The sequence below is a fragment of the Bombina bombina genome, chromosome 5 (genome assembly GCF_027579735.1).
Source record: "Bombina bombina isolate aBomBom1 chromosome 5, aBomBom1.pri, whole genome shotgun sequence".
In the NCBI taxonomy this organism is placed as follows: Eukaryota; Metazoa; Chordata; class Amphibia; order Anura; family Bombinatoridae; genus Bombina; species Bombina bombina.
The window spans coordinates 1,145,787,772-1,145,804,779 of record NC_069503.1 but is presented as its reverse complement, the minus strand read 5'-3'; the positions used below and the strand labels follow the sequence as shown (position 1 = coordinate 1,145,804,779).

Here is a 17,008-nt window from a genome sequence, read left to right as displayed (position 1 = left end):
AGATTGTGCAGGTGTATACAAAGATAGATTGTGCAGGTTTATACAATGATAGATTGTGCAGGTGTATACAATGATAGATTGTGCAGGTGTATACAATTATAGATTGTGCAGGTTTATACAATGATAGATTGTGCAGGTTTATACAATGATAGATTGTGCAGGTGTATACAAAGATAGATTGTGCAGGTGTATACAAAGATAGATTGTGCAGGTTTATACAATGATAGATTGTGCAGGTTTATACAATGATAGATTGTGCAGGTGTATACAATGATAGATTGTGCAGGTTTATACAATGATAGATTGTGTAGGTGTATACAAGGATAGATTGTGTAGGTGTATACAAGGATAGATTGTGCAGGTGTATACAAGGATAGATTGTGCAGGTGTATACAAGGATAGATTGTGTAGGTGTATACAAGGATAGATTGTGCAGGTTTATACAATGATAGATTGTGCAGGTGTATACAAGGATAGATTGTGCAGGTGTATACAAGGATAGATTGTGTAGGTGTATACAAGGATAGATTGTGCAGGTGTATACAATGATAGATTGTGCAGGTTTATACAATGATAGATTGTGCAGGTGTATACAATGATAGATTGTGCAGGTGTATACAATGATAGATTGTGCAGGTGTATACAATGAATGATAGATTGTGCAGGTGTATACAATGATAGATTGTGCAGGTGTATACAATGAATGATAGATTGTGCAGGTGTATACAATGATAGATTGTGCAGGTGTATACAATGATAGATTGTGCAGGTGTATACAAGGATAGATTGTGCAGGTTTATACAATGATAGATTGTGCAGGTGTATACAATGAATGATATATTGTGCAGGTGTATACAATGATAGATTGTGCAGGTGTATACAATGATAGATTGTGCAGGTGTATACAAGGATAGATTGTGCAGGTTTATACAATGATAGATTGTGCAGGTTTATACACTTTTTCTGATAGCTTCTGTCCTCAGTGGTAATTAGTGATGGATAAGCAAGAACTTTTTCTCGGAGGTGCTGGACCAGTTCCTTATTGCCGTAAGCAGAAGATGCAAGAAATGATCATTTGGCAGAACAGAAGGATGATGGTTCATGCATGATTAGACTGATTGTCTGGGGTACCCATGCACCTGTGCGGTTCTTATGTTCCAGGCTCCATAAGCACTCATTAGACAGACCCTTTCTAGATACATTTGTAATGTGTTTTCCTTAGAATTCATACAGAATGTTTTTACAGCATTCTCAGGAAATATTTACTATATACTGTATATCCTGTTGCAGTCATTTGCAGAAGCTTAAAGGGACAGTCTAGACCCAATACTTATTGTTACGTACGAGACAAACATCTTGTAATGGGTGCCACATCTATAAGTTGTAAAAAGTACATGAAGCTTTTAAATAATTATTGTTTCTTAACAGACGAAAAAGCCACCAAGCTCCGCCCACAGCTGTCTTCTTGTCCTGTTTTCTTGTATGACAGTTTAGCAGTGCACGTTTAATATTTTTCAGTTAGCTATTTCAAATTGCACGTGCACAAATTAGCGCGTGCGAGTACGAAAACTTATTGTAATTTGAGAAACTTAACTTACCAAAATATACTGCAATAAGTGGGTGGAGCTTGGTGGCCATTTTCAGCGCTTAACAAACTATTAATATGTTCATGTTTCATGCACTTTTTTATGAGTTTATATATGTGGGACCAGTTGTAGGATGCTTCTCCGATATCTAACAATAAGTGACAAAATGATGTATTGATTCTAAACTGTCCCTTTAAGATAGTATTCTCAACTGTGTTTATAAAGGCTGTTTACTAAATTCTCCACTGTTTATATAACTGAAGTTTTCAACACAAGTTTTATATTTAGTATTAAACCTAAACAATCTTAGAATTCCATAGTAAAGAAAAACCTTTCACTTGTAATACCAGCACACCTGCAGTCAGACACGAGCACACCTGCAGTCAGACACGAGCACACCTGCAGTCAGACACAAGCACACTTGCAGTCAGACACAAGCACACCTGCAGTCAGACACGAGCACACCTGCAGTCAGACACAAGCACACCTGCAGTCAGACACAAGCACACCTGCAGTTAGACACAAGCACACCTGCAGTCAGACACGAGCACACCTGCAGTCAGACACAAGCACACCTGCAGTCAGACACAAGCACACCTGCAGTTAGACACAAGCACACCTGCAGTCAGACACAAGCACACCTGCAGTTAGACACAAGCACACCTGCAGTCAGACACAAGCACACCTGCAGTCAGACACAAGCACACCTGCAGTCAGACACAAGCACACCTGCAGTCAGACACGAGCACACCTGCAGTCAGACACAAGCACACCTACAGTCAGACACGAGCACACCTGCAGTCAGACACGAGCACACCTGCAGTTAGACACATGCACACCTGCAGTCAGACACAAGCACACCTACAGTTAGACACATACACACCTGCAGTCAGACACAAGCACACCTGCAGTAGTTAGACACATGCACACCTGCAGTCAGACACAAGCACAACTGCAGTCAGACACAAGCACAACTGCAGTCAGACACGGGAACACCTGCAGTCAGACACGGGAACACCTGCAGTCAGACACGAGCACACCTGCAGTCAAACACAAGCACACCTGCAGTCAGACACGGGAACACCTGCAGTTAGACACAAGCACACCTGCAGTAGTTAGACACATGCACACCTGCAGTCAGACACGAGCACACCTGCAGTTAGACACATGCACACCTGCAGTCAGACACAAGCACACCTGCAGTCAGACACAAGCATACCTGCAGTCAGACATGGGAACACCTGCGGTCAGACACAAGCACACCTGCAGTCAGACACGAGCACACCTGCAGTCAGACAAAAGCACACCTGCAGTAGTTAGACACATGCACACCTGCAGTCAGACACAAGCACACCTGCAGTCAGACACGGGAACACCTGCGGTCAGACACGAGCACACCTGCAGTCAGACACAAGCACACCTGCAGTCAGACACAAGCACACCTGCAGTCAGACACAAGCACACCTGCAATCAGACACAAGCACACCTGCAGTTAGACACAAGCACACCTGCAGTCAGACACGAGCACACCTGCAGTCAGACACAAGCACACCTGCAGTCAGACACAAGCACACCTGCAGTTAGACACAAGCACACCTGCAGTCAGACACAAGCACACCTGCAGTTAGACACAAGCACACCTGCAGTCAGACACAAGCACACCTGCAGTCAGACACAAGCACACCTGCAGTCAGACACAAGCACACCTGCAGTCAGACACGAGCACACCTGCAGTCAGACACAAGCACACCTACAGTCAGACACGAGCACACCTGCAGTCAGACACGAGCACACCTGCAGTCAGACACGAGCACACCTGCAGTTAGACACATGCACACCTGCAGTCAGACACAAGCACACCTACAGTTAGACACATACACACCTGCAGTCAGACACAAGCACACCTGCAGTAGTTAGACACATGCACACCTGCAGTCAGACACAAGCACAACTGCAGTCAGACACAAGCACAACTGCAGTCAGACACGGGAACACCTGCAGTCAGACACGGGAACACCTGCAGTCAGACACGAGCACACCTGCAGTCAAACACAAGCACACCTGCAGTCAGACATGGGAACACCTGCAGTTAGACACAAGCACACCTGCAGTAGTTAGACACATGCACACCTGCAGTCAGACACGAGCACACCTGCAGTTAGACACATGCACACCTGCAGTCAGACACAAGCACACCTGCAGTCAGACACAAGCATACCTGCAGTCAGACATGGGAACACCTGCGGTCAGACACAAGCACACCTGCAGTCAGACACGAGCACACCTGCAGTCAGACAAAAGCACACCTGCAGTAGTTAGACACATGCACACCTGCAGTCAGACACAAGCACACCTGCAGTCAGACACGGGAACACCTGCGGTCAGACACAAGCACACCTGCAGTCAGACACGAGCACACCTGCAGTCAGACACAAGCACACCTGCAGTCAGACACAAGCACACCTGCAATCAGACACAAGCACACCTGCAATCAGACACAAGCACACCTGCAGTCAGACACGGGAACACCTGCAGTCAGACACATGCACACCTGCAGTCAGACACAAGCACCTGCAGTCAGACACAGGAACACCTGCAGTCAGACACAAGCACACCTGCAGTTAGACACATGCACACCTGCAGTCAGACACAAGCACACCTGCAGTCAGACACATGCACACCTGCAGTCAGACACAAGCACCTGCAGTCAGACACAGGAACACCTGCAGTCAGACACAAGCACACCTGCAGTTAGACACATGGACACCTGCAGTCAGACACAAGCACACCTGCAGTCAGACACATGCACACCTGCAGTCAGACACAAGCACCTGCAGTCAGACACGGGAACACCTGCAGTCAGACACGGGAACACCTGCAGTCAGACACGAGCACACCTGCAGTTAGACACATGCACACCTGCAGTTAGACACATGCACACCTGCAGTCAGACACATGCACACCTGCAGTCAGACACATGCACACCTGCAATCAGACACGAGCACACCTGCAGTCAGACACAGGAACACCTACAGTCAGACACGAGCACACCTGCAGTCAGACACGAGCACACCTGCAGTCAGACACAAGCACACCTGCAGTCAGACACAAGCACACCTGCAGTCAGACACAAGCACACCTGCAGTCAGACACAGGAACACCTGCATTCAGACACGAGCACACTTGCAGTCAGGCACATACGCTGTCAGCATTTATCATTGCACAAGCATTTCTGGTGACATGCTTGTCCATTACCGCCCCCCGCACATTAGCGTACGATTGCCCACTAGCAGGGGGTGTCAATAAACCAGACCGTCTCTGATCAGGATGATTGCAGTCCGCGGCCTCAGAGGTGGTGGACGAGTTAAGGAGCGGAGGTCTTACAACCGCTGCTTCTTCATTTCTGTTCCCGGCGGCGAGCCAGAAGGTTTTTGTGCAGAATAAGCAGCAGGAGCAGCTTGATAAATCGTCCCCCATGTATGAGGGGGAATAGTAACCCTTTATTAGCTGTATCCCCTTATATTTGTACTTCTTTGTGTGTCAGTTAGACAAGGATTGCCATGTGACCTGCATTGTACGGCTTTTCATAAGATTTTCCTTTTTAATGCATTAGAAAATCCTTATTTTTAGTCCTGCACTTTCCCAGCATGTCTGGGCACCTATTGGCTAGAAGGGGCCACTTTTTCAGGGTGTCTGGGCACCTATTGGCTAGAAGGGGCCACTTTTTCAGGGTGTCTGGGCACCTATTGGCTAGAAGGGGCCACTTTTTCAGAGTGTCTGGGCACCTATTGGCTAGAAGGGCCACTTTTTCAGGGTGTCTGGGCACCTATAGGCTAGAAGGGGCCACTTTTTCAGAGTGTCTGGGCACCTATAGGCTAGAAGGGCCACTTTTTCAGGGTGTCTGGGCACCTATAGGCTAGAAGGGGCCACTTTTTCAGGGTGTCTGGGTACCTATTGGCTAGAAGGGCCACTTTTTCAGGGTGTCTGGGCACCTATTGGCTAGAAGGGGCCACTTTTTCAGTGTGTCTGGGCACCTATAGGCTAGAAGGGGCCACTTTTTCAGAGTGTCTGGGCACCTATTGGCTAGAAGGGCCACTTTTTCAGGGTGTCTGGGCACCTATAGGCTAGAAGGGGCCACTTTTTCAGAGTGTCTGGGCACCTATAGGCTAGAAGGGGCCACTTTTTCAGGGTGTCTGGGAACCTATAGGCTAGAAGGGGCCACTTTTTCAGAGTGTCTGGGCACCTATTGGCTAGAAGGGCCACTTTTTCAGGGTGTCTGGGCACCTATAGGCTAGAAGGGGCCTTTTTTTTCAGAGTGTCTGGGCACCTATTGGCTAGAAGGGCCACTTTTTCAGGGTGTCTGGGCACCTATAGGCTAGAAGGGGCCACTTTTTCAGAGTGTCTGGGCACCTATAGGCTAGAAGGGGCCACTTTTTCAGGGTGTCTGGGAACCTATAGGCTAGAAGGGGCCACTTTTCAGGGTGTCTGGGCACCTATTGGCTAGAAGGGGCCACTTTTCAGGGTGTCTGGGCACCTATTGGCTAGAAGGGCCACTTTTTCAGAGTGTCTGGGCACCTATAGGCTAGAAGGGGCCACTTTTCAGGGTGTCTGGGCACCTATTGGCTAGAAGGGCCACTTTTTCAGGGTGTCTGGGCACCTATAGGCTAGAAGGGGCCACTTTTTCAGGGTGTCTGGGCACCTATAGGCTAGAAGGGGCCACTTTTTCAGAGTGTCTGGGCACCTATAGGCTAGAAGGGGCCACTTTTTCAGGGTGTCTGGGCACCTATTGGCTAGAAGGGGCCACTTTTTCAGGGTGTCTGGGCACCTATAGGCTAGAAGGGGCCACTTTTTCAGGGTGTCTGGGCACCTATTGGCTAGAAGGGGCCACTTTTTCAGGGTGTCTGGGCACCTATAAGCTAGAAGGAGCCACTTTTTCAGAGTGTCTGGGCACCTATAGGCTAGAAGGGGCCACTTTTTCAGTGTGTCTGGGCACCTATAGGCTAGAAGGGGCCACTTTTTCAGGGTGTTTGGGCACCTATTGGCTAGAAGGGGCCACTTTTCAGGGTGTCTGGGAACCTATAGGCTAGAAGGGGCCACTTTTTCAGGGTGTCTGGGCACCTATTGGCTAGAAGGGGCCACTTTTCAGGGTGTCTGGGAACCTATAGGCTAGAAGGGGCCACTTTTTCAGTGTGTCTGGGCACCTATAGGCTAGAAGGGGCCACTTTTTCAGAAAGTCTGGGCACCTATTGGCTAGAAGGGGCCACTTTTTCAGAGTGTCTGGGCACCTATAGGCTAGAAGGGGCCACTTTTTCAGGGTGTCTGGCTACCTATTGGCTAGAAGGGGCCACTTTTTCAAGGTGTCTGGGCATCTATTGGCTAGAAGGGGCCACTTTTTCAGGGTGTCTGGGCACCTATTGGCTAGAAGGGGCCACTTTTTCAGTGTGTCTGGCCACCTATTGGCTAGAAGGGGCCACTTTCCCGAGATGGTAGGTGACTACTGATGAGCAGGGGGCACTTTCCCAGGGTGTGTTTTGATGACCAGGGTTCACTTTCTGGGAATACCTGGGAGCCTATTAGCTAGCAGTGACCACTTTCTCAGGGTGCCTGTGCACCTATTGGGAGAGCAGGGACCACTTCCTGGGGTGTCTGGTTGCCTATTGGTGTGCAGGGGCCACATTCCTGGGGTGCTTGGAGACCTATTGGTAAGCAGGAAACACTTTCTCAGGGTGCTTGGGTGTGCTTTTCTAAATAGGGGCCACTTTCCTGGGGTGTCTAGCAGCCTGTTGGCAAGCAGGGGCGACTTTCCCATGGTCCTTGTGTGGGTATTGAGAAGCAGCGGCCACATTTCTGGGGTGCCTATGTGCCTATTGGGTGAGCAGGGGCCACTTCCTCAAGGTGCCTGTGCACCTTTTGGCATGTACGGGCCACTATACCAGGGTGTCTAAGTACATATTGGCTAACAGGGGCCACTTTTCTGGGGTGCCTAAGTGACTCCCTGTGAGCAGGGGCTAGATCCCCGGTGTGCTTGAGAGCCTATTTGCATGGAGGGTCACTTTTCTTGGGTGCCTGGGAACCTATTGGTAAACAGGAACCACTTTCTCAGTGTACCTGGGAGCCTATTTGTGAGCAGGGGCCACTTCCCCAGGGTGCCTGTTAGCTTATTAGGGAGAAGGGGCCTCTGTCTCAGGGTGCCTGTTAGCTTATTAGGGAGAAGGGGCCTCTGTCTCAGGGTGCCTGTTAGCTTATTAGGGAGAAGGGGCCTCTGTCTCAGGGTGCCTGTTAGCTTAGTGGTGAGCAGGGGCCTCTGTCTCAGGGTGCCTGTTAGCTTATTAGCGAGAAGGGGCCTCTGTCTCAGTGTGCCTGGGAGCCTATTGGTGAGCAGGGGCCACTTCCCCAGGGTGCCTGTTAGCTTATTAGGGAGAAGGGGCCTCTGTCTCAGGGTGCCTGTTAGCTTATTAGGGAGAAGGGGCCTCTGTCTCAGGGTGCCTGTTAGCTTATTAGGGAGAAGGGGCCTCTGTCTCAGGGTGCCTGTTAGCTTATTAGGGAGAAGGGGCCTCAGTCTCAGGGTGCCTGTAAGCTTATTAGGGAGAAGGGGCCTCTGTCTCAGGGTGCCTGTTTAGCTTATTAGGGAGAAGGGGCCTCTGTCTCAGGGTGCCTGTTAGCTTATTAGGGAGAAGGGGCCTCTGTCTCAGGGTGCCTGTTTAGCTTATTAGGGAGAAGGGGCCTCTGTCTCAGGGTGCCTGTTTAGCTTATTAGGGAGAAGGGGCCTCTGTCTCAGGGTACCTGTTTAGCTTATTAGGGAGAAGGGTCCTCTGTCTCAGGGTGCCTGTTAGCTTATTCGGGAGAAGGGGCCTCTGTCTCAGGGTGCCTGTTAGCTTATTAGGGAGAAGGGGCCTCTGTCTCAGGGTGCCTGTTAGCTTATTAGGGAGAAGGGGCCTCTGTCTCAGGGTGCCTGTTAGTTTAGTGGTGAGCAGGGGCCACTTTCCCAGGGTGCCTGTTAGCTTATTAGGGAGAAGGGGCCTCTGTCTCAGGGTGCCTGTTTAGCTTATTAGGGAGAAGGGGCCTCTGTCTCAGGGTGCCTGTTAGCTTATTAGGGAGAAGGGGCCTCTGTCTCAGGGTGCCTGTTAGCTTAGTGGTGAGCAGGGGCCACTTTCCCAGGGTGCCTGTTAGCTTATTAGGGAGAAGGGGCCTCTGTCTCAGGGTGCCTGTTAGCTTATTAGGGAGAAGGAGCCTCTGTCTCAGGGTGCCTGTTAGCTTAGTGGTGAGCAGGGGCCACTTTCCCAGGGTGCCTGTTAGCTTATTAGGGAGAAGGGGCCTCTGTCTCAGGGTGCCTGATAGCTTATTAGGGAGAAGGAGCCTCTGTCTCAGGGTGCCTGTTAGCTTAGTGGTGAGCAGGGGCCACTTCCCCAGGGTGCCTGTTAGCTTATTAGGGAGAAGGGGCCTCTGTCTCAGGGTGCCTGTTAGCTTATTAGGGAGAAGGGGCCTCTGTCTCAGGGTGCCTGTTAGCTTATTAGGGAGAAGGGGCCTCTGTCTCAGGGTGTCTGGGCACCTATTGGCTAGAAGGGGCCACTTTTTCAGGGTGTCTGGACACCTATAGGCTAGAAGGGGCTACTTTTTCAGGGTGTCTGGGCACCTATAGGCTAGAAGGGGCCACTTTTTCAGTGTGTCTGGGCACCTATAGGCTAGAAGGGGCCACTTTTTCAGGGTGTCTGGGTACCTATTGGCTAGAAGGGGCCACTTTTTCAGGGTGTCTGGGCATCTATTGGCTAGAAGGGGCCACTTTTTCAGGGTGTCTGGGCACCTATTGGCTAAAAGGGGCCACTTTTTCAGTGTGTCTGGCCACCTTTTGGCTAGAAGGGGCCACTTTCCCGAGATGGTAGGTGACTACTGATGACCAGGGTTCACTTTCTGGGAATACCTGGGAGCCTATTAGCTAGCAGGGACCACTTCCTGGGGTGTCTGGCTGCCTATTGGTGTGCAGGGGCCACATTCCTGGGGTGTTTGGAGACCTTTTGGTAAGCAGGAAACACTTTCTCAGGGTGCTTGGGTGTGCTTTTCTAAATAGGGGCCACTTTCCTGGGGTGTCTGGCAGCCTGTTGGCAAGCAGGGGCGACTTTCCCATGGTCCTTGTGTGGGGCCTCTGTCACAGGGTGCCTGTTAGCTTATTAGGGAGAAGGGGCCTCTGTCTCAGGGTGCCTGTTAGCTTATTAGGGAGAAGGGGCCTCTGTCTCAGGGTGCCTGTTAGCTTATTAGGGAGAAGGGGCCTCTGTCTCAGGGTGCCTGTTAGCTTATTATGGAGAAGGGGCCTCTGTCTCAGGGTGCCTGTTAGCTTAGTGGTGAGCAGGGGCCTCTGTCTCAGGGTGCCTGTTAGTTTATTAGGGAGAAGGGGCCTCTGTCTCAGGGTGCCTGTTAGCTTATTAGGGAGAAGGAGCCTCTGTCTCAGGGTGCCTGTTAGCTTAGTGGTGAGCAGGGGCCACTTTCCCAGGGTGCCTGTTAGCTTATTAGGGAGAAGGGGCCTCTGTCTCAGGGTGCCTGTTAGCTTATTAGGGAGAAGGGGCCTCTGTCTCAGGGTGCCTGTTAGCTTATTAGGGAGAAGGGGCCTCTGTCTCAGGGTGCCTGTTAGCTTATTAGCGAGAAGGGGCCTCTGTCTCAGGGTGCCTGTTAGCTTATTAGGGAGAAGGGGCCTCTGTCTCAGGGTGCCTGTTAGCTTATTAGGGAGAAGGGGCCTCTGTCTCAGGGTGCCTGTTAGTTTATTAGGGAGAAGGGGCCTCTGTCTCAGGGTGCCTGTTAGCTTATTAGGGAAAAGGGACCTCTGTCTCAGGGTGCCTGTTAGCTTAGTGGTGAGCAGGGGCCTCTGTCTCAGGGTGCCTGTTAGCTTATTAGGGAGAAGGGGCCTCTGTCTCAGGGTGCCTGTTAGCTTATTAGGGAGAAGGGGCCTCTGTCTCAGGGTGCCTGTTAGCTTATTAGGGAGAAGGGGCCTCTGTCTCAGGGTGCCTGTTAGCTTATTAGGGAGAAGGGGCCTCTGTCTCAGGGTGCCTGTTAGCTTATTAGGGAGAAGGGGCCTCTTTCTCAGGGTGCCTGTTTAGCTTATTAGGGAGAAGGGGCCTCTGTCTCAGGGTGCCTGTTTAGCTTATTAGGGAGAAGGGGCCACTTTCTTAGGGTGCCTGTTAGCTTATTAAGGAGAAGGGGCCTCTGTCTCAGGGTGCCTGTTTAGCTTAGTGGTGAGCAGGGGCCTCTGTCTCAGGGTGCCTGTTAGCTTATTAGGGAGAAGGGGCCTCTTTCTCAGGGTGCCTGTTTAGCTTATTAGGGAGAAGGGGCCTCTGTCTCAGGGTGCCTGTTTAGCTTATTAGGGAGAAGGGGCCACTTTCTTAGGGTGCCTGTTAGCTTATTAAGGAGAAGGGGCCTCTGTCTCAGGGTGCCTGTTTAGCTTAGTGGTGAGCAGGGGCCTCTGTCTCAGGGTGCCTGTTAGCTTATTAGGGAGAAGGGGCCTCTGTCTCAGGGTGCCTGTTAGCTTATTAGGGAGAAGGGGCCTCAGTCTCAGGGTGCCTGTAAGCTTATTAGGGAGAAGGGGCCTCTGTCTCAGGGTGCCTGTTTAGCTTATTAGGGAGAAGGGGCCACTTTCTTAGGGTGCCTGTTAGCTTATTAAGGAGAAGGGGCCTCTGTCTCAGGGTGCCTGTTAGCTTAGTGGTGAGCAGGGGCCACTTTCCCAGGGTGCCTGTTAGCTTATTAGGGAGAAGGGGCCTCTGTCTCAGGGTGCCTGTTAGCTTATTAGGGAGAAGGGGCCTCTGTCTCAGGGTGCCTGTTAGCTTATTAGGGAGAAGGGGCCTCTGTCTCAGGGTGCCTGTTAGCTTATTAGCGAGAAGGGGCCTCTGTCTCAGGGTGCCTGTTAGCTTATTAGGGAGAAGGGGCCTCTGTCTCAGGGTGCCTGTTAGCTTATTAGGGAGAAGGGGCCTCTGTCTCAGGGTGCCTGTTAGTTTATTAGGGAGAAGGGGCCTCTGTCTCAGGGTGCCTGTTAGCTTATTAGGGAAAAGGGACCTCTGTCTCAGGGTGCCTGTTAGCTTAGTGGTGAGCAGGGGCCTCTGTCTCAGGGTGCCTGTTAGCTTATTAGGGAGAAGGGGCCTCTGTCTCAGGGTGCCTGTTAGCTTATTAGGGAGAAGGGGCCTCTGTCTCAGGGTGCCTGTTAGCTTATTAGGGAGAAGGGGCCTCTGTCTCAGGGTGCCTGTTAGCTTATTAGGGAGAAGGGGCCTCTGTCTCAGGGTGCCTGTTAGCTTATTAGGGAGAAGGGGCCTCTTTCTCAGGGTGCCTGTTTAGCTTATTAGGGAGAAGGGGCCTCTGTCTCAGGGTGCCTGTTTAGCTTATTAGGGAGAAGGGGCCACTTTCTTAGGGTGCCTGTTAGCTTATTAAGGAGAAGGGGCCTCTGTCTCAGGGTGCCTGTTTAGCTTAGTGGTGAGCAGGGGCCTCTGTCTCAGGGTGCCTGTTAGCTTATTAGGGAGAAGGGGCCACTTTCTCAGGGTGCTATTGCTAGGCAGAGACAAGTTCTCCAGGGTGCCTGGAAGCCTAATTGTGAGCAGGGGCTACTTTTCCAGGGTTCCTGGGAGTCTATTGTGCACAGGGGCTACTTTCCAAGGGTTCCTGGGAGCCTATTGTGAGCAGGGGCCACTTCCCCAGGGTGCCATGGCTTTGAAAGCTAAAAAAACCCATTCACAAATCACTTGAATTTTTTAAAACGATTTGCCTAACTTCTAATTTCATGTGATTGTTATTGTAGCTATATCTCTCAGGGTACCTGCAAATAGGTCTCCAGTGCAGTCCATGCATGCCAGTCCTCCAGTTTGGCCCCATTTTGTTGGTACATATTTACTCTATGGCTGCGTATGCTCGGATTTAGATCACCGTGAGCTTTTTCCCGTGGTATCCCCAGCACGGTCTCATTCACATACACAGACCAAAGGTTACACGTGGCCTCTGTTGTGTTTGGGTAAATTTCCCATTCATTTCTTTGCTGATTGTGTCCAAGCTCATGACTGGGGCCCCAAATACCAGAACGTTGCATGTTTTGGACATCTGTGAGATCACCGATTGATTCTAAATGGCACATGATAGGGTACCCAGCGTGCATCCAACCTGCAATGCAAAACAAGAGACACCATCTATCGTAGGGCATTAAATAATTACACGTTGTTAAGGAACCTCCTCTTATATTTAAATCAATGGCAACAAATCATAAAAAGCCTATATAAAAGAACATTCTGTTATTATTGGAGTTATCAGAATTTTAGACAAACGCTTAGCTACTTAATGGCCTAGATGCAATAAATGTGTTTGATACTAATGCCTTGTGGAGAAAAATTGCTACAACATCACTAAAAAATTACACAATTGAAAGAGATTTGAACCCGCCGGCATCACATGGAACAGGAACAATCACTATCAATAAAAGTCCACTGTAACAAATGCAAAGAAAAAAAAGAGACAATTGTGTCAGTTTATCTATAGAAAGACTATGGGACCATTTTACAAAGGCTATAAAGTCTATGAATATCACATGCCTGGCGCTACCCTCCCTCATCGTTCATCTCTGTGGGGTCTTTGAGACGCTTCTTGCTCTAACAAATGAAACAAAATAAATATGTGAATATTTGCACTTACAAACATTTATATTTTCTTTGTCGTAAGCAAGCGTAATTGTTTTACCTCTTAGCAATAGGTGCATATGTTTACATGAATTGTGCACCTAATAGATGGGTAGCAACACACACTGAAGAATCTGCAGAAAATATAGATGAAGCAAATGTCATGACTGATTTCACATTAACAACATGGCCTCTGGGCAACCTTATGACCATCTATGAATCTAGCCCAATTGTTTTATAAGGAACGTTAGTATGTAATGTATTCTAATTAGGTATTTTAAGCTAATACCCCACTTGCTATAATATCCCCCCGCTCCTAGGAGGTGGACCTTGTCTTATTTGGTGAAACAAGGGTGGAGATGACCAGTTAAGTATGAACCAGATGGAGATAAGCTTTTATATGTCCCTGTCAAGTTCAAAGTCAATTATGTGTCATATCACAGTTATGTGGCCCTATTTCCTGTATACGTTTCTTGGATGAGAAAACATATAATTTGATTTGCCAGGATCTAAAATGCAGAATTATTTTTTTTAACAAAGGAAACATACACCAGGTATTTTTATGGCTCCTTCTGCAAGTAAAATTTGGTTTACTATGGATACCTAACGTTTAAAGGTGTAAAATCTGTGTAAATATGTTTAGGCCCAAGGCTCCAGCAGAGATAGAAATACTAAAGGGACATAGGGGGAGAATTCCACACTTGAGAAAAAAATAATTATATTGTAACATACATAATGTAATATATGTGTTATTGAACAAGAAATTGTAAAATATTATTAAAGTAAAAAAATCTTATGTAGAAATCAATGTTTAAACACAAATATAAAGTCATCTAAATGTTTCTAATGACTCCCACCTCATCACAGATTCAAGGACCTTGCACTTAGTTTACATGATGAGGGACTAGACTACAGGTCTGCATAAATAAAAGAAAGTTTTGAGGAATCATGGAATACCCCATCTCCTTTTTCTACACTATCTCCTCCTACCTCTAGTATATCTGCTGCTATGCCAAGGCCACAGAAGCAGTTTAGCAGCCCCAAAGTACTCCCTCTTCTGCAATAACTAGGCCTAGTGCTCCTCCTACCACCACTAGCTGTGCCTGTGAGGAGAGCAGGAAGTGACGTCACTGTTTGTGTGCGGGGCCTAGGTCCGGTTGTCTGTGTCGCAGTTAGTTAGAGAAATCAACCTGACTAGATGTATATTTCTGTGCTCTGTAATAAAATAGAGGTGTACCATCATTGCTGTGTCCTGCATATGTCCTGCATCTCATGACATGGTGTCAGAAGTTCTGGACTGCGCTTCTGTTCCTGATCGATTGCAATGTCAAAGTTTACCCCACCTGAGCCTTTTGACTTCTCTCAGCCTGCAGCTTGGCCCACATGGCGTCAGCGGTTTCAGTGCTTCAGGATCGCTTCCAAACTGAACAAGGAGAGTGGTGAAGTACAAGTTAATTCTCTTTTATACTCTATGGGGAAGGATGTGGAGCCAGTGTTCAATGCTTTTATTTTCCAAGAAGGGGAAGAATTTAACTTTGATATAGTTATGGATAAACTCAGTGCCCACTTTGTGCCCAAAATAAATGTGATTCATGAGAGAGCTTGTTTTCACAAATGTAATCAGCGTGTGGGAGAATCTGTGGAGTCATTTGTGCGCAGCCTGTATGAACTAGCTGAATTCTGTGAGTTTGGTGTTGCTAAAGAAGAGCAAATCAGAGACAGAATAGTTATTGGAATTGCAGATGCCGAAGTCTCACTGAAGCTGCAGTTAGAGCCTGATTTAACATTAGATGGGGCTATTAGGATGGCCCGCCAGAGTGAACTGGTGAAAAAGCAAAGTGCTGATCTGAGGTCTGAGAGTATTGTGGATGAAGTGCAACAGTTCAGGAAAACTGCTAGTGAAAGGCACAGTGTGAGCGGTAGATCTAAAATAATGGATAGACCTAGAAGTGGATGGGCGCAGCATGCCCGATGCACACGGTGCAACCGTGCCCATGATCAGAGTGCTATATGCCCGGCCAGAGATAAAAGATGCAGAAAATGTAACAGAATGGGCCATTTTCAAGTGGTGTGTAAAACTGAATACATTAAGGAGATGCAGGTGGATAGTAACCAAGAGGGTCAGGAAGTGTCTTTTGTGGGGTCTGTTGTGGAACGGCCAAGCTCAGAGGAAGATTGGAAGGTTACTTTTACTGTAATGGGAGCCAAAGTTGATTTTAAGATTGACACAGGAGCAGATATCACTGTAATGTCTTTAGCTGCATTTATGAAACTGCCTTGACAGCCCCAGCTGGCGAAGGTTACTACAAATGTCCATAGTCCCGGTGGCCGCATTGATTGTGCGGGGACATTTCTTGCCAGCTGTGAGTACAAGCAAAGGAAATTCAATATGTGGGTGCATGTGATTCGAGGTCAGTGTGTTAGCAATTTATTGAGCAGAAAAGCAGCCTGTGACTTGGGCCTAGTGGCCAGAGTGAATGAGATCTACGAAGATATGTTTGGCGAATTGGGCCTACTGAATTGCAAGCCAGTTCGTATAGCACTTAAAAGTGACGCAGTCCCATACAGTACTTCTACTCCCCATAGAATTCCGTTCCCGCTCATGCCTCAAGAGGAGAAGGAGCTTATGCGCATAAAGTCTATGGGGGTTATTGAAGAGGTTGTTGAAGCAACTGATTGGTGTGCCCCCATTGTTCCTGTTGCAAAGAAAAACGGAAAGGTGCGCATCTGTGTGGACCTGAAAAGGTTGAATGAGGCAGTGAAGAGAGAGAGATTTGTGCTGCCGACATTAGAATATATAGCTCCAAAGTTGGCTGGGGCAAAGTTCTTTTCTACATTGGACGCTTCTAGCGGCTTTTGGCAGATCCCCCTAGATCCAAAGTGCAGCAAACTGACTACCTTTATCACACCGGTAGGTAGGTTTTGCTTCTGCAGACTCCCCTTTGGGATATCCTCTGCTCCTGAAATCTTTCAAAGGGAAATGAGTTCTCTCTTAAGTGACCACGTGGGCACGGCAGTCGTCATGGACGACATTCTAGTGTATGGGTCTACAGTGGAGGAGCATGATCAGCATTTAAGTTGTGTGCTGCAGGCTATCAAAGAGTCTGGGCTGAAGTTAAATAAAGAAAAATGTCATTTTAGGAAAACTGAATTATGTTACTTTGGGCATATTATCAATGGGGATGGCATCAAACCAGACCCCGAGAAAATTCGTGCTATTGAACAGATGAAAAGTCCTTCTGATGTACATAAGCTAAGACAAATATTGGGCCTTGTAAATTATGTGGGCAAGTTTCTGCCAGATTTATCCACAGTTCTACACCCTATCACAGAGTTGCTAAAGAAAGACGTTGCCTGGGTCTGGGGACCTTCAAAATAAAAATCCTTTATGCAGGCCAAGTCCCTGCTGGGGTCTGCCCCAGTGCTGGGGTTCTACGACCCTTCCAAAAAGACTGTGGTTAGTGCTCATGCAAGCAGTTATGGGTTGGGGGCTGCTCTCCTGCAGTTAAATGAAAATAAACTACAGCCCATCGCTTACTGTTCCCGCACACTGAAGGCTGCTGAGTCAAAATACGCTCAAATTGAGAAAGAGTGCCTGGCTGCGGTTTGGGCCTGTGAGCGCTTCCAGCGTTACCTTGTAGGTTTGGAGAAATTTAGTCTAGAGACTGACCATAAACCGCTTGTCCCTCTAATCAACTCCTACGATATCGACAAAACCCCCGTAAGATGCAAGAGACTTTTAATGAGACTACTCAGATTCAATGTTCAGGCAGTGCATGTGCCGGGGAA

At 48.5% G+C, this 17,008-nt stretch overlaps 1 protein-coding gene across 1 annotated transcript in view; it reads right to left on the bottom strand.

Moving 5' to 3' along the window:
• LOC128659650 (TRPM8 channel-associated factor homolog) overlaps positions 1-17,008 on the bottom strand; it is a 123,827-nt gene that overhangs the window by 6,913 nt on the left and 99,906 nt on the right. The window contains exon 6 of the mRNA XM_053713222.1: positions 12,373-12,710. Coding sequence (XP_053569197.1) covers positions 12,373-12,710 — 338 coding nt within the window. The remainder of the gene's footprint in view (positions 1-12,372; positions 12,711-17,008) is intronic.